This window comes from Podarcis muralis, chromosome 6 (assembly GCF_964188315.1).
Source record: "Podarcis muralis chromosome 6, rPodMur119.hap1.1, whole genome shotgun sequence".
Lineage (NCBI taxonomy): Eukaryota > Metazoa > Chordata > Lepidosauria > Squamata > Lacertidae > Podarcis > Podarcis muralis.
In genome coordinates, this window is record NC_135660.1 from 51,084,798 (window position 1) to 51,102,949 (window position 18,152).

General features: G+C 44.0%; 1 protein-coding gene across 1 annotated transcript in view; it reads right to left on the bottom strand.

The window, feature by feature from the left end:
- The window catches only part of GFRA1 (GDNF family receptor alpha 1), a 191,743-nt gene that overhangs the window by 15,826 nt on the left and 157,765 nt on the right, over positions 1-18,152 (bottom strand). The window contains exon 7 of the mRNA XM_028730146.2: positions 17,711-17,889. Within this exon, the coding sequence (XP_028585979.1) occupies positions 17,711-17,889 (179 nt within the window). The remainder of the gene's footprint in view (positions 1-17,710; positions 17,890-18,152) is intronic.

An 18,152-nucleotide genomic window follows, 5' to 3' on the forward strand; every position in this document is an offset into this window, starting at 1 on the left:
TCTAAGGAAAATTTTATTTTTATGCACATGGCCTGGAGCATGAGATAACTAGGCAAGAAGAAACCATTCATTTTAAAGCAGTTGTATGGAATGCTATTGTACTACTCCCAGAGAACGAAGGAGAAAATTCAGGAAGAATATGGGTGGGTTTTTAATTTTTAATTTCCTCACAGAAGCTTCTTTATTGTGCAGACAAATGCAAGCAATTCTCACCAGTTGTTCCTTATCCCTGCCCTGGTATAACGGAAAGCAGTCCTTCATCCAAGGGGATGAAGTTCTGCATGTATAATTCTCTACTGGCAGCGTCAGGCTGAGTATGGCTTCAGACTCTCATATTTGCTGGGAAAGTGTCTCCTTCATTTCTACTTGCTTGCAACAGGGGACTCAGAGGTACAGAGGGAGGTGCATGTGTTCTATTTTAGATGTTACATTGTGTGAGGATTAGACATAATACTGGGGCAGCATTGATAACCCATATGCTACCATGAATGCACTTTGTCCACACAATCATCACTATTCTTGAGGCTCTCTTCTGTAGGCCAGGATGATCTGAGGACTTTGCATGATAGTTTTGTGAATTACAGAAGCTTTCCATGTCTGGCAAGTAGTCCATAACCAGTGGGACCTGTACCAAAAATGGTGGCAGTCTGGAGTCTTTCTTGAGTATTCCATTCCATCGGCCAGGCCTCCTTCCATTTCACCTCTCATTCCCAACAGTCAGCAGTCCAAGCCCTCTGAACATGCTCAGTTCTCATTGTCTTGCTTTGGAGGTTTTGCCCATTTAGGTTCCCCCCACAAGGCTTTTTGGAATTTTGTAAATCTTGGGCTTATCCCAAGCATGCTTTTTTGTGGTTGGTGTGGTGCCATTTTGGCTGCATAAGTAATGGCCTTTGGAGAACAGAGTTTCCCATTAATTGGTATACACAAGTGGGGCCAGCAGCAAAATGTTGCAGTGTGATGTTCTGCCATTCAGGATTCTAGCCTTTCTATTCCATTCTCCTCTTTTACCTTTCCCCTCTAACAGTCAGCCAGTGTTCTGTGGCCAATGCTCAGGCCTCATTGGGCTGCTGTGAAGCTGCCCCACCCTTAAGCCTTCTTTTTTACTTCCTCAAGTCTCCTATCTTCCTCTTGGGCATACCGTAATTTTCGCTCCATAACACGCACTTTTTTGCTCCTAGAAAGTAAGGGAAAATGCCTGTGCGTGTTACGGAGCGAATGCACTGGATCGGAGCCGTGGCTGCCGTCAGTCAAGCAAAGCGGGAGCCGCTTGCAGGGCTTTGCACAGCTCTAGCTTTGCGGGAGGTAGTGGAGGACAGAGGTGCCTGGCGTGCTCTGGTCCATGGGGTCACGAAGAGTCGGACACGACTAAACGACTAAACAACAACAACAGCTTTGCTTCCTTAAAAGCCAGGAGGAGGGGCTCCTTTGCTTGCTTTAAAGCTACCTACGAGGGAGGAGGAGGAGAGAGGAGGAGGAGGGGAGGAGGGAGGGAGGGAAGGAGAGCCATGGCAGCAAAGCGGGCAGCAGCCGCTTACACGGGAGGAGGGACAGACGGGACCATAGCGAGCCGGGAGAAGGCAGGCGCTTCAAAGCTAGCAGGCGCTTTTAAAGTAGCCAGCAACAGCTGCTGCAGCCTCAGCTAGCAAAGGTCCGCGCGCTCAGTGAGGCTGCAGAGGGACAGGAGGGCTTCGATCAGGAAGGATAAAATTTAAGCAACCAGCAGCAAAAAAAACCAACCTGGAGCTCTGAGCCACGAGCGCAGTGAAAACCAGGAAGTAAAAAAAAAAGGCTATCCCCCCGCTTCTCAGCTGTTTTCAGGCAGGATAGATTTGAGCGTTGTCTGGGTCCTAGTGCCCCTACCGTTTTTTTGTGCTCCATTCTATTGCTGCTGGTGGCTGCTTATCATTCAGGCTGCAAGGAGGAGCGCTTTTACACAGCTAATGGCGAATCCCCTGCAATCCAAGTCCTCCTCACTTGCTCAAATCTATTCTGCCTCAAAACAAGGAGCAGAAGGAAAAGGCTGCAAACTGTTAAATGGGGAAAAAAACCCCAGGCACAGGGCAAATACCTTAAGTATACCTTTAAAGCAACAGTGTTCTTTCCCTCCTCGCTCAGCTCACAGAAAAGCTCCTTCTCCACACCCCCCACGCGTGCTCCTTGTCCATTGAGTGCTTTTCCTTCCCTCCCCACTTAAAACGTGGTTACAAAGCACGGATCCACATGGATCCTCAGGATTTTTGCACTGGGTCACCCCAAACTCACCATCAGATCACATGTCTGTGGCCACAGCATGAACCACAAAAGTCATACATCTACTGTTTCGTTTAGAATATTTTTTTCCTTGTTTTCCTCCTCTAAAAACTACGTGCGTGTTATGGTCAGGTGCGTGTTATCGAGCGAAAAATACGGTATATGATATCATTCTGGCTACATAAAGACTGCTACATGGATAACTTGAGTTCACTATTAGCTTGTGTGATTATTACCTGGCTCTGCCTCATTAACCAAGCCCCCGATCTTACTATGGGGAGAGATCTGTTCAGATCATGCAGCTAAATCCTAGGCAGAGTTGGAAGCAAGTCCCACTGAGTTCAAAAGTGCTTACTCCCAAGGAAGCGTACACAGGATTGCAGTGGAGCCTTTGTTCCCAGCATTTAAGAAGACTGATGAACACACAACCCCTATGTTAAAAACAGAGAAAAACGAATACAGTGGTACCTCGGGTTAAGTACTTAATTTGTTCCGGAGGTCCATACTTAACCTGAAACTGTTCTTAACCTGAAACACCACTTTAGCTAATGGGGCCTCCTGCTGCCGCTGTGCCGCCGGAGCCCAATTTCTGTTCATATCCTGAAGCAAAGTTCTTAACCTGAAGCACTATTTCTGGGTTAGCGGAGTGTGTAACCTGAAGCGTATGTAACCTGAAGCGTATGTAACCCGAGGTACCGCTGTATACTTTGTTCCTTGCTGCATGCAGGTAAAGCACCACACCTTTTATTGAAAAAAACACCAAGCTCCCAAGGGAAGTGTTAAAAATAAGGCGGGGAGGGAATAGAAAAATGTATATGGAAAATGGTGAAGAGATTAGAACAGCGACTGGTGGTTAAGCAGAAGTGCAGTCTGTCTGAATGAGGCATGATTTAGGTATCCCTAGAAGGAGAGATTAATGGGCTAAGAAATGATCTCTCGTAGAGAGGAGAGCAAAATTCACACAAGTTATTGTGTATAATTTTCCCCATGACAAGTGCTGAAGAAAATGAAAGCAGGCAAAATCTTCAGTAAGGAAGCCTTTTCCCAGAACGTAAGAAAGTTTTAAGAGCTGGAGAACCAGATGTCTTGCTAGTGGAGCATGTTCTCTCTGGGTTGAATTGTGTATTCTCAGGGATAGGGACTCTGCAGTTAACAGGAGACATTCCTGTCTTTTACATAACGCTCCCAAGTGTCATGCGGAAATCAGGGCCATTTCACATGATATGAGGAAACAGCACTGCTGGGTATTACACAAAAGGGGGAACACCTGCACCTAGAAAGGGGATACTTGTGCATTCTTTACTGCTAGTTCCTTGGAACATCCAAATTGTCTCTCAAATCTCTCAGTAGTTCTGTCTATACATACTGAAACCCAGAAGTATTTCTGATCAGTTTACTACATTTTTACCGCAACATTAATGTGATGATGTCTTGTATCACTCATTCCTGCTCTCAGAAAATATTTGAACATGGCAAACTTAAACCAGTTAAGTATCCCATGCTGCCACACTTTACCTGGCAACAAATCACTCCATGAGGGTGGAGCATCTGTAGACAACCACAATGGTCGGATGTTTACTTAGCAGCAGCAATGAGTCAGATGCTGCATTGAATGCAAATAAGCTAATGGCACCAGTCTTACAAGCTGTGTCATCCAATGTGAGTGGTTTGGTATTAGGGGAAAACATTAGTAAGGGTTCCAGGGCAGTGACGATTTACTTCACACATTTGAGACTGGGGGTGGAATCCTACTGGCGTTTTTGTTGGTCATGAAGAGCTTTGAATCCAGCAGACACTTCCTCTAATGGAAGAGGAAGACAGGTCATTTTTGTAAACTTGCTCTTCCCCTGCAGTCCAGAAACAGCGGGGTGGGGATGCGGCCTGGGGGGGGAACAGCTACAGCAGGCAGGAGAAGGAACTGGTAAAAATCCCCTCCCGTCTTCTTCCATTGGCAGACGCGGTCTCTGGATCAAAAGTCCTTCTGTGAGCACAAGGGCACCAATGGGATTCCAAATCTCCATTCTGGCATAACAAATATCTTATGGATTTCAGCCTCAGTAAGTTTGGGCAAAGCGTGTTCTCCTTCATGGAGAGCACGTGTTGCGGTGGGGTCTAACAAGACATCCCACTGTTGCTGGGCGATTGGGCTCCTCTTGTCATTGGGGAGAATTTGATGGTGCCATTTTTGATTGACAGCCATAAGGTATATATTCCCTGCGTGCAGCGTTGAGCTTCCTCCTTTCCGTTGCATGCATCGGCTCACCCGTCCACCCTCCCTATATTTAGGGTTGTTCGCTTGACCTTGCTATGCCTGTCATGGGGTCGTCTGCTGTTGGAGCAGGGGCCTGGTAGGAATTTTGTCCATTTGGCTGATTGGCTGGTGCCATTTGGTTTTTGCCTATTGCGTAGCAAATCGTCACAACTTGTAAGGTTGTGGTTAGGCATTGGTTTTATGAATTGGTTGGTGGAGGGGCATGAATTGGCTGTGTCTGCCCCTCCAATGCTGCTGCTGCAAGGGTATTCTGTTAAAGGAATCCAAGGGCTCGCCATGCTTTTGTCCGAACCCCTGTCAAGGGGCTAGGGCCACGCAAGAGCCTCTGGGAGCATTTGGGGAGAGGTGAGGGCATGGTACCCAGCTCCATCTTTCTCCCCAAAATGTTTTCCCTTTCTGACTTTCACGGGCATGTGAATGTCAGTCTGTCTCCATGCAGGGTCAGATAGTCGCAACCAATGCCTAAGCAACCACTCACATTTTTTGTATTTTAATAAAGTTGTGGCCAAAATTATGCCAAAAACCTTAAACAAAAATTCTGTGTGAATTGTGTTTTATTGGGGTGACTTGGGGACCTCGACACGCAAATGAGAAACTGAAGATGGCATTCTCACAGAAGTCCACAGAATGAATGGAATCTAAGAAGATGGGACCGTAGCTGTAAAAAAGATGAGGGAAAGATTTTCTTTTAAGAATGGTGAAAAATAAGGGTGCTTGTAAGCACTAAGGAAGAGGACAGAGAAAATTAATAGACAGGAAAAGAATGAAACAACTGCAAGGACTGGATTAAAGAACAGCCCTGAGATCTATGGATAAAGAGTGGTAAACAAATTTAATAAATAATAATAATAATAATGAAGTGCAGCAAGTTATTTGTGAATGACCTCCACGTGTACTGGCATGATACATTCCTCCAAATTTACCTCTCATTGAAAAGAATGCAGCAATGAGGTAATGATTATTTAAACAAAAAGAGATAGAACCCATTGCAGGGAAATTACCTAAAGTATGACAATACAGTGTGGCTGTACTGCCAATAAATTTAGTTAATTGGATAACAGGCACTTTGAAAATTGAATATTGGTATTGGAAGCGAACATACTGTGGACTTTCTAACTCTGTGCCTTTGTGTACATCATACTATGGCCTTCCTTGTATTTTTGCAAACTCAGCTCTATGCAATTGGCATGACCTCCAGTTCCTGGAAGCCAATTTTAGTGAACTAAGATCTAGGTAGGTAAAGGCATATATCCAATGTTGCATGAGACTTGGACACTTAAGACCTAATTGAAACAGGATGACAGAGGAAAACCAGAGAATGTTTGATTCTTTATAATAAAGGAATACATCATTCCCAAGAAAAGTTTCACATTTTATTTTTCTATGAAAGACACTTCTGTCAGTTCTGGAGTAATTATCATCATATATCTCAAAGATAGACATTTCAACCTGATAATATTCTCAATACCAGTTTTAAGGAATCATTAGGTCTATTTCATCCAGAGAAGAAAACAATGCAAATATCTCATCAGTTGGCTACATATAGCCCATGTCTTGTACCTCTATATTGAATACATTATATGAAGGTCAGTGCTACTGAAATGAAGGATGAGTGGATTTCACCTATTCTTTTCCTTTCAGTGTTCCCTGGGCTCACTCTGTCTTGTAAATCTTTTTTTTTTTTTTAAAGGTTCACTACCTGGAAACAAAGCCATGTATTTCAGAACTTCAAACTCCATGGAGAAATTTGGCTGAAGAGAATTTTGGAAACAGCCCTAATTGAAATGAAGGGGGAAATATCTTGAATAGAATTAAAGAGTTAGGAAAAGTAGAGGTACTGTGAGTTACATGTCAGAGAAGCTGTACATTTAGGTCTGTGTAAGCAAGAGGCAAGAGGCCATATCAAGCCTCTTTGGGAAGTATGGTCAACAATGTCCTTGCCTGGCCAGCTCAGTCTTTTTCTTTTTCATCTGGACAAGTTCAACCAGTCTATGATTATCAGACCTGATGTGGTGACAAACTAAGAAATGCTGGACTGCAGAGTAGTGACCCTTGCATCAGCACAATGTCACAAAACATGATGTTACAGCAGAGGCATTTATTTATTCATGTGTAAGCTCTTTATGCAGCCACACTGGTGTCTTTAGATACCCCCCCCCCCACTTTTCTTTCTTGTTGGAATTGTCTGCATATTTCACCTTTAAGAAACTCCCATCCATCTTGGACTCCCTTCTCTCTGAGTATGGGATTTCACTCAGTTAATTCCTTCAGCTTTTCAAAAACCAGAGCTGATGTCCAACTACATTAAGCTTTCCCTTGCTTGCATATAAGGAAACCCAAGAGGTCATGATAACTTCCTCCCAAGGTATCCAGTAATTCCACTATCAGTTCCTCCCTGTTGATGAGGTCCAGCTCCAAGAAAGATGACCTCCTTGTTACTACTTCTACCTTCTGGGAAATGAAATTGTTGGTGAGGCAGTTGAGGAATTTCTTAGACCCCACATTCTTGGCAGAATTTAAGTTTCAACAGATATCGGGATGTTTTTCTTTTTTTGACTTTGAAAATGGGTTATTAAAATCCTCTAGAAATCTCATTTGCAAAAATCCAAAAGGTTCTAGTAAAATTAAATTTGGTCTGAACAGGACTGTTATAAATGTGAATGTTTTTCATGCACTTATTTCCCTGGAGCCATTTCCTTCGCTTGGTTTTTTTTTCTTTAAAAAAAAGTACTTTATGTTTGTGAGGAACTCTTATGAACTCAAGTTTCCTGTAGCAAATTATACTCATTATTTACATTGCTCAAAGTATGCTAGAGGGCTTGCAATTAAGAAGAGAGAGGAAAGAATCCAGTTTTGTCCCCATTAAAATATAGACAAGCATGTTCCCATCTGAATTAATGTGTCATATTTCCTTATTCCAATGGACTCGCTCCTGATGTACGCTAATGGAAGATTAAAGAGGGGGAGGAGATAACTTTCGAAACTTCACTGCATGTCTTTTGAAAGACTTAACAGTATCTTAGATGATAAGGAGCAGTAATTTTATTTCTCCCAGTTATATCGTAAAATTAAATTCTGACATTGGACTGGATGGTAATCCTATGGTTCCCTTCTTCCAGACCCACTGTATTCCCACCTTGTGGCTGCTTTTTGCTTTTCGTAAGCTTACTGCATGCTTAGTTTTAAGAATGGCCTCAGTTTATTGTGTTAATGGTATCCAGGTCCAGTCTTTCTCACATGCAGTGTCTCACTGTGCTGAAAACTGCACCTGAGCAGAGGCTTCTCCGCTACCAGGGGAGACAGATATGCATTCCAGTGCTGGCAGAATGACATTCCTGTCACTGGTTTGTGTCTGGGGGGGGAGAGGTGTGGCAGCAGCCAATCTGCATAGTGACATAATGTGCATAGCTGCCGCTCTGCAGAAAGGAACAGCCACATAGCTACAAATTCATTCCTCTTCCCATGTGGCAGCTGTTTCATGTGTAGTAGTAGGACCCAGAAGCAAGGAGTAAAGGAGGGTGCCATTAAGCGTACTCTTAACTTGACAAAAGGCCTTATAAAGCTGTGGCACTTGCCTCTGTGTAGAACCTGGTATGAACTAATATGACCTAATGTTGCCATATAATATTATTCCCATGCTTAGCTATTCTTCATTATTCCCACAGGAGGAGATCTTGTAGTAAAATAGTGAAGGCAAACTGAGGTTTAATGGCAAATCCTGCTTCTCCTTTGTGTAGGAATGATATGCAAAGTACTCCCTGAGAATAGCAACTATAACAGTAAAATATCCATGCTCTTTAGAAGTGCTCAGTAGCTTTTGGCAAAATGCTATTTTTATAAGTCATTACATTACTTTCTAGGAAGTTCACATTCGTTTTCAAATGAACAATTATTAAACTATAAAACAAAACGGCATGATTCTTAAAGGCGTAATCTCAGGTTTTACAGTTAACTATAAAATGGTGTATTATAACACAAGAAAGATGCTCAGGCTACTAGAATCTTTCTTTTTTAAAGAATGGTAAAATCTTTATTATTGATGAAATAATTCTACTGTTTTGTAATCCAATAATACACATATACACACTGTATTTGGACAAATGAACAGGACACTCAAAAGATCCAAAATGTAGATATATACTTGATATATGCAAAAGAGGGGAACTAGATTTATGTTATGACTGAAGTGCTAAGTTACAATTCATTGAGATTATAATTGTTTCCTTGGGTTTATAGTAAAAGTAAAATATAGAAAATGTCTCCATAAGGCATTCTAAACTGCTGATAAGAGTGTGCTACCATTGTGCATTTGGTTTAGACCCAATGAAGTAATAGCAATATATAAAATAAGGTATATATTTAAAAAAACTAGTAATGAATTTGTTGGCCTCACAAAGCCAGATTTGTCCCTGATGTCCATATGATAATAGGTTTTTCTAAAAGTAGCTCAAAAGAATGACTCAAAGACAATTTACGCTTTGGGATGAAAGTTCCATTAAATTCCATGTGTTGCCTTGGTTTAGATTTTCACAGAATTGCCCTCTGGCATATTGTTTGGGGATCTCTGTGTCACAAAAAAAGCTGCTGTAACAATTAATATAACTAGGTTTCAAAAGCACTAGACTAAGGAATAAAGAATGGCTATATAGTTTTGGCTGAATAAGGTGAAGTTAAGGGATGTTTTGCAGGGTCAAAGAGAAGAGAACTATAGGGACTTTTGGCTTCTCTGGAATAGGATAGGATAGGTTGACAAAGTATAATGCATGCACACAGAAATTCTAGTCCCAGTATATCAGTTCCGTTCTCATTTCCCCAACTAAAGGTAAAGGTACCCCTGCCCGTACGGGCCAGTCTTGACAGACTCTAGGGTTGTGCGCCCATCTCACTCAAGAGGCTGGGGGCCAGCGCTGTCCGAAGACACTTCCGGGTCACGTGGCCAGCGTGACATCACTGCTCTGGCGAGCCAGAGCCGCACACGGAACGCCGTTTACCTTCCCGCTGGTAAGCGGTCCCTATTTATCTACTTGCACCCGGGGGTGCTTTCGAACTGCTAGGTTGGCAGGCGCTGGGACCGAGCAACGGGAGCGCACCCCGCCGCGGGGATTCGAACCGCCGACCTTTCGATCGGCAAGCCCTAGGCGCTGAGGCTTTTACCCACAGCGCCACCCGCGTCCCCATTTCCCCAACTAGTACACGCTCAAAACTGATTCCTCCAGTTGTGTATTTGAAAACCTCCAGGCTAGACCAATGATTTCAGTCCCTATCACTGACATTGGAACATAGGTCAATGCCTTTTACCAGTCCAGACTATTTGTCAATCTAATTCATTACTGCCTACTTTGACTGGCATTGGCTTCCTTAGGCAGAGGTCATTTCACCACCCTCCCCCTGGTCCCTTTAAATGGAGATTCCAGGGACTGAAATTGGGATCTCCTGGATAGTTTGAAACAAAGAGGTTTAGGTTCTGAATTTAATGAACCTGAACTGCTTCCATTTGATCACTGGGTGACAACCCACCATGTACTCCAAGAGATGCTGCAGAGTTGATGGAGGAGCACCATAAGCAGCAAATGGAGCAGGCAGAGAAGCAACCAAAGACCGGAGCAGCTTCTGCGATCACACCAATGGCTGAGACAGCTGTTCAATAGACAAACCAACCAAAACCAGAGAGGGTAAGCAGTAAGAAGCCTCTTTGGAGAACAAAGTGAAAGTCCATGTGGAAGTAACCTAGAGGCCTAGCTGCCAGGCATCCAGATGGGGAGAGCAGTCAAAGAGCTGAGGGGCTGCTGATTGATTTTTCTACTCCCGGGGAACCTGTCATGGGAAGGAAGGTGTAGGAGGAGAAGGGCTGGCTGGCAAAGCTGCTTCAGTTTGGTTCCCCCACTTTCTGGGAGCCTGCTGTACAGAAGGAGAAAATGGAGGTATCTGAGAGTGTGCAATAAGTGTTGCTCATTATAAATGAGCTTTCTGCCCCTTGGAAGCCTACTGCGGAAAAGAGGGGGAAGGAGGAACCAAAATCAGAAAAGGGGGAGCAGACAGCTCCAGCCGGTGGAAACTGTTAAGCAAGATAGTTTAGGCACATTGACTCAGGCAAAAAACCTAACTGTGTACAGCAGATAGCCATTTATTTAGCAGGGAATGGAAACCTCTGTTGTTGCTCTGTGTCTATATATATACTCCCCCCCCCCCTGCATTTGATACTTGCCCCATTCATCAAGAGACAGACCACTGCTAAGATCCAGAAAACTGTAGAATGTAACCTGCTTACAGAGAGTAAATTCATACAGAACTTTTTGCCAAATATCTGCATATAACAGAAATATAAAAAATGCATATTTACAATATATCATGAGACCAATTTTCTACTCCCAGAAATAGTGCCACAATAAACCAGGGTGGTGTGGTGCTGGTAATACTTCCATTCGTGTCTGAAAATGAGATTGCAGGATAGTAGAAAATATTAACCATTCTTTGTGACTCCCTGGCAAAATCTCTGAATACACCCTGATTATCTCTCACCAAGACAATGGCACTATTCTCGTCTCTGGTGTCCTGCTGCCAGTCAGAATTGTGTCAGAACAGCAGTACCAGAGTAGTGTGCCTTTAAGCTCCTTTCTAAAATGCTCTAGAGCAGAGTACAGTGGTACCTCTGGATACGAACGGGATCCGTTCTGCTCACGCACGCGTCGCTTTTCGCTGCTTCTGTGCATGCGTGTGACGTCATTTTGAGCGTCTGCACATGCGCAAGCGGCGAAACCCGGAAGTAACGTGCTTCGTTACTTCCGGGTTGCCATGGAGCGCAACTCGAACGCGCTCAACCTGAAGCGCATTCAACCCGAGGTATAACTGTAGTGGATTACAAAACCGGACAACACAGCACCCATCCAATGTGTGTGCAGGTGTTCTGGTGTGCATGCATTTCACATACAAATCATTCCTTAGAAAAGTGCTTGGAAGATATATTATTCTTCTATAATAAAATGATGGTAAGTATTTGATTGATTTGTATAAAATGTCATAGAAATTGCCAAGTACTAACCTCCTGAGGTAGTAAAGTACAGAGCATTAGGTAGCCTGCCAAACTGCCATGTCAGAATTAATTGCACATCATATTATCAGCAAGAATGATACAGGCTAAGCCACTGTTGATGCATTCTTTTTTCAGGCTTATTGTAAGTGGTCTTAAAAATGCCCCAGAGCAATAAAAGATTTCACTAATTTCCATGATCCCTGCTCTTGTATGTGGAAAAGCTACAGATAGTTAAACATAATGTGGCCTTGTGCAGACAGGATGTTTAACTATGGTTAGTGATTAACAGGTTTGTTACTTAACCCTGGTTAAGAACCACCCCCCTCTCCCAAGCAAGTCTACAGTAAAACCATGGTTTAACCTAGGAGACATCAGCAAGGAATGCTTATCACCTTGCACCCATTATGGTTTTATCAGGGCAGATTTAATACTTAACTAACCAAAACTTGACAATTTGCTTCAAACCATGGAATCATACTTTGGTTTGTAGCCAAACCAAGGTGTTTGGACGTAACACTTAAGAAACCATTGTTAAGTGTTGTGGGCTGGATCCAGGTTAAGTTAGTTGCACTTAGGTTCCACTGAAATCAATGGGACAAGGTAGTCATTACTTAATTTAAATACTACTGATTTCAATGGGAACTCAATTCAAGTAACTCTCTGGATACAACTCATGATCTTCATTGGGCTTACATGGCACATTCAGTATCTTTGAAGTCATTATTCAGATGCTTGTTAGAAATGTTAGGCCTTGAAATCAATTGTTGCTTCACTAATATCATTGCCAAATGAGATTTCATTTAATAGTAGCATTCTGTTACATAGTGGAATACTCTACCCTTCTCGTAATGTTTTTAAAATCTCTTTACAATTTGAAATAATGAAATGTTGAATTGAACTGGAAGCTTTATAAACTTATTTAGGCTGTGGCTCTGTCAGCAACAGAGAGACCTTCCAGTAGGGCCTTTATTAGCGCCTCAGTGCTACATTGGCATTGTCCAAGCTGCAACAATCCATGGGAAATGTAGTTCTCATGGATTCTGCTATCCATTTCACATTGATCCATGTGCCTAAGATGCTGCTGCAGGATCAAAGGGAAGCCTCTTGCAAGAGTTCCCATTATAAGACCTTGCTGCCGCCAAGGTTGAGGGAACCAGCAGACTTGCATCCATAGATTTGAGAGTGTAAACACAAAATTCCCCATGAAGGGGCCGGGCACCCACATTTTTTTGTGCTGGGGCCATGCATGCCGTGGGGGTGTGCGTGTGTGATGTCAGCATGCATGTTGACATGTGTGTGTGATGTCAGCACACCGTGGGGCATGCGTGTGTGATGCCAGCACGCACATGGGGCATGCTGACATCAGGCACACGAGCGCCCACAGCGTGCACAGCCCCAGGCACCCATGGTCCTGGGACCAAGCAGTTTTCTGCTTGTCTCATGCTTTCTAGGAATGGATTCGGGATGTTTTCTGTTTGCTCCACATCTTTCCCCAGGAAAAGCTGCTGTTTAGCACCAAATTGGAGCAAACATCCATCTGCAGAAAACCCAATTGACGTTTGCTCCGATCCAGCGCTAAAGAACGAGTTTTCCTGAGGGAATGCAGTAGGACAAGCGGAAGTCTACATGAGCCCTCAGGCTCAGTGGCCTTGTCTGCCTGGAAAGTGTTCTGGCAGCCACAACATGCAGGAGAAATGCAGGGAAAAGCTGAGCTGAGATTGCATTCATGGGTTTTTGCAGTCACAATCCGTGTGAGACGCAGCAGCTGAATCCTTCCTATAGACCCCTTTTCTCTACCACAGCATACACGGTACAAATCCGAACGGATAAAACCTTTGCCTGAGAGTATTCTAACTGCAGTTCTATGATACTGCAGAACGCTACTGAGAAACATACAATGCATTAATTGTATATTGTAATTAATGAATGTATGCACAATACCTATGTGCTCTCAGGCCTGAGGACCTGGCACGGCTTTTCAGTGCAGAGTGCAAATAAGTGTGGATCATCTTTTACTTCCTTAGAAGAACAGGCTCTAAAAGGGGAGTGCAGGGGAAGGATTAGTCTTCAAGACAAGGGCTTAAGCACCATTCACAGCACGCAGGGAAGCACTTAGCTCTGGGTTCCCTTCATGAGCCTCAGTGAAAATTGCAGGTGTTCAGCACCATGCCTAGTGTTTGGAGATCATAAGCAGCTATATTAAAGCTGAGTGTTTATTAGTATTGTTATTAGCAAGCTGCATGCAGGATTTAGTCAGAAGTTGGGCTTAAAAGCTTCAATGCGGCACTCAGAGGTTCAGGCCACAGCAGGCGTGGAAGCTTCATGGATTTGTAATTGGTTAGTGGGTGAACATAAATAGGAAACGCAGCAAGGGATGTAGGTGTTTTGTTGAAGAGGGAACACGGGGACAAATCTTCTAAAGGCTGCAAGAAAAAGCAGCGTGATTTGTATCCATTGGCGGTGCTGTACTTGCTAAGATCAAGGGAGAACAGAGTAGCTCAAAAGAGTTGCCTGTAACTGGTCCCTGTCACTGTCTGTGTGGGCTTCAATGCTGATAGTGTGTGGGCCAGAAATAGGGAGGAGAGGTAAGGGATTACAATCACTTAAAAGCCCCTAAAGCACAGGTGAATAACCTGTGGACTCCCATCATTCCTAGCCATTCTGGCCGGGGCTGAGGGGAGTTACGAGTGCAGGTCACAGGCTCCCCATGTCTATACTGTCTTGGCCTCTGAGGGCAGGCAGAAGGGCAAGGTGGTGACATTGGGATTGCGCAGACACATCTGTGGGTCTGCAGATTGACTGCCAGTGCATCTGCACAGGCCCAAAGTTGCTCCCACAACTTTCTAGTGATGCTGCTGCTGGGAGGCTCTTGTTATGGCCCTATCACGGTTATTTCCCTGTTTCCCCTTGCTTCATGGTGTACCAGTATTCTTTTAATTTAGTCTTCTAACTTTGAGGCCTTTTTAAACAATACCCTACCTGCATGGAAGCTGTTTTTTCATTGGCACCTCCTGATAAGCTGGGGTAATATTTAAATGATCCAGCCATAAAGGGAAAGGATGGTTCTGTGGAAAGGAGCAACCTTAAGCCCCTACCCACATCACTGATAATTTATTTTTGAGCTTTTGTTCTCTAGATGCTCACAAGTAAGTAGCTTTGGAACAGCTAGGGTGGTGTTTAAAGGGGACTTTGGTACCCTGTACTCCTGCCCTGTAAGAGGAACAAAGTTTTCCAGTTCCTCAGGAAAATCCTTAGTTTTCATGGCTTATTCCTGACCAAGAGTGGCTCTGGAAACAGTGTCCCTACCATATACTATGAGGGAGAAAGGGGCACACAGCCTTATACTGGGCCAGACAATTGGTCCATCCAGCTCAGCTCTCCAGGGTTTTCAGACAGGGGGCATTTCCATCCCTACCAGAATATGGCAGGGATTGAACCCAGGACATTCTGAATGCAAAGATGCTCTACTACTGAGCTTTGGCCCTTCCCCAAAGGGGGAGGGCAGGGTGGTGACATTGGGATTGCGCAGACACATCTGTGGGTCTGCAGACTGGCTGCCAGTGCATCTGCACAGCCCCAAATTGCTCCTCCCACAACTTCCGAGGGATGCTGCTGCTGGGAGGCTGTTGTTGTGGCTCTGCCAGAGCAGGCAAGCTGCTGCTCCTCCTGATGTTGCTACCATTCTGAAAGGGTTTGTCTCTTTGCAGGAAAAGATGCACCATGAATGCAGAACGGAGATTGCCATTTTATACTAAATTATATTTAAAACATTTAGAAAATTGGCTAAATGCTTATTACTAGAGAAGATTTACACTTATCCCCTGAATTCCCAGCATTATCTGACATAATGCGGTCAACAGGCTGACACTTGCTCATTACAGAAATCTTGTTGCTGCTTTCCCCTTAAAAAATGCAAGGCATTTTTTTTTAACATGGCAGCAGGCCCATTTCACCTACAGAAGTCTCCTCCTCACAAACATTCCATATTCAGAATGAATCCTCATAGTAATAAAAATTAACCACTTTTACATTGTCATCGTTTGTGGTCTAGGGTAGACTTGATGGCACTGGTGCTTCCCAGGGCAGCCTGACCAGATATATCCATGGCAGAGGAAATCTTTATTTACTGTATTTTTCAGTGTATAAGACAAGGTTTTTTGCTTTTAAAAAATAGTAAAAAAATTGGGGGTCGTCTTGTACACGGAACATGGGCATCTGGGGAAATTTTAAAAATATTTAAGCATATGTCCAAGATTTTGGCTTGGTTGGGCTGAGACGGTCCTTCCTGCTGCCGCCCCTCTTTTCTCCCCCCGCCCCCGGGCTGTATGGTGGTGACTGGCTCACCTCCTGAGGCCCCTGCTGGCACAACCACTGGATCGAGAGCAGCTGCCACAGCCGCTGCTCAGAGCTGCCTCAGCTACCTCTCCTTGCCCTTCTTTCCTTTTTTTTTTTGTCTTCCCCTCTCAAACTCCCACCCTGTCCCCAGCCACTCACCACCTTCCTCAGCTCAGTTTGCTCAACTGCATGGCCCGATGCAGAGCGGCTGCTGCCTTCCCCCGGCTCTCCCTTGGCATCCTGCTTGGGGGCCTGCTTCCCTACAGCAGCAGCTGCCACCGAGGGAAAGCATGTGGTGCCCCAGTTGCTGCCTTTGCTTCTGCACCACAGTGCACTGCATGCACCTCATGCTGGAAACTTTGAGGGTTATCGCCCCCAAAAAGATCAACAATTTGCCGCCGCCAATCACCCAGATTTTCACTTCTATTTTAGGGTTTCATTTTCTTAATTTTGGGTTAAAAAAAAATAGGGGTCGTCTTATACATGGGGGCATCTTATACATGGAAAAATACGGTATATATTTGTACATTATAGTGCACATGGTATATAGGGTGCAAGAGGATAGGTCTTTGCCCCCAAGGAGCTTACAATCTAAAATATGGCACAAGTAGGTTTTAAAGAGGCAGCTGCAAGGTAAGATATGTAACATCACACAGGTGTTATTGAGTGCAGTTCCAACGATACAGAGAAAAGGCAGAGTTGTTTGAGAGAGCAGGAGACCTTTTCCCTAGGTGGCGGAGGAGCTGAAGGTCATGGACAGGGATGCAAAGAGATATAAGAGCAGAGAGATAAGAGAGGCCAGGCCAAGGCTGACTTAGGAGGCTAAAGCACAAAAAGCTGGTGCTGTATCCCGGAGTATCAGGAAGTCAGTACAGGAGTTTAAGAGAATTTCACATGTTTAGAAAGAAGGGGCAGCTGTGGTGGTGGAGTATTTCAACTGTGCTGGTGAGATTGAGATTAGGCAAAACTTCAGTGCTTGAGCTCGGTTTGTAATGAGTCTGGAGTGGTTTTTATGTTAAATGATTGCATATAGTGTGTAGTTACGGCCACAGAATTTTAAACATTTTATTCAGGGGTGGCCTGACTTTAGTATTGCATAATCTACTCTCCCTATTATTATCTTTTACTAGACTTATCATGGTTCACTGAAGAAGTTGCCATATACCCAGTTAAACCCTCGGTCCATCTAGCTGTAGTATTCACACTGACTGGCAGCAGCTCTCCAAGGTTTCAGGCAGGGAACATTCCCAGCTCTACTTTGTGATTGAACCACAGACCTTCTGTATGTCAAGAAGATGCCCATCCACTGAGCTGTGGCACTTCCACTTGAGCTATGGCCCTCCCCAATAATTAATCTGTTTCAAGTAATCTTGAGCATACACACTTGCTTAAAAACACAAAACGTCTAGTTGGACCAGGTCAAGGCCCACCTCTCTTAGCAAGAATCTGGTCAGCCAGAAGTCACCAGCCATCTACCAATGACTCATTAAGACAACCTACTTTCTTCCCATACCTGATTTTTATACAGGCAGGGAGCACTGATAAAAAAACCCAACCATCCAAACCTGTTACAGTTCAAGGAAGAGTACCACATTCTGATCCTTCGTTTTTATATCAGATTCAAGGGTTTTTGAAATTATGAGTGACTGGTTTTATACAATATGTGGCTATATCACACCAACAATATTTTGGAGGTAGCAGGGGACAGATAAGACTGTCTGATTACTCTGCATGTGCATCAAAGCATCCTTCCTTTGACACACAATTCTTTCTCCCTTCTTTGCACTTCACCCAAAGACTTCTTTGCCTGAGGAGTTCCTTACCTTAAGATTGGCACATGCTGGTAAGTCATTGTTGGTGGGTATTTCATTGTTGGTGTTCTCGGGTCCCATTATCTTAGATCTGTAAGATGTTGTAGTTAGAGCTGTGGTTGTCTGGACAGGTAGTAAGGGCTGCCACACATTCACGTCTGTACCGTTGCCAAAGGCCTGAATTGCATTTTCTGCAGAAAAAAATTACAGAGCCAATTCTGTTTATGAAGAAATAGTTTAAAATGGACAACACTACCTCAACAACTTCCTGAAGGGAAACACCCCTGCAACGTTAAGTTTGTGGGTCACAGATTTATTTTCATCTGACAAAGGAATGCAATGCTTTTAATAATAATAGAATGGTTTAAACTCAGACTTACAGGCTGCCTTTTTAACATGCCAGCATAGAGCCACATCAGCAGTGGGATTGCTCAGGGCACAAAGGCACTGAGTG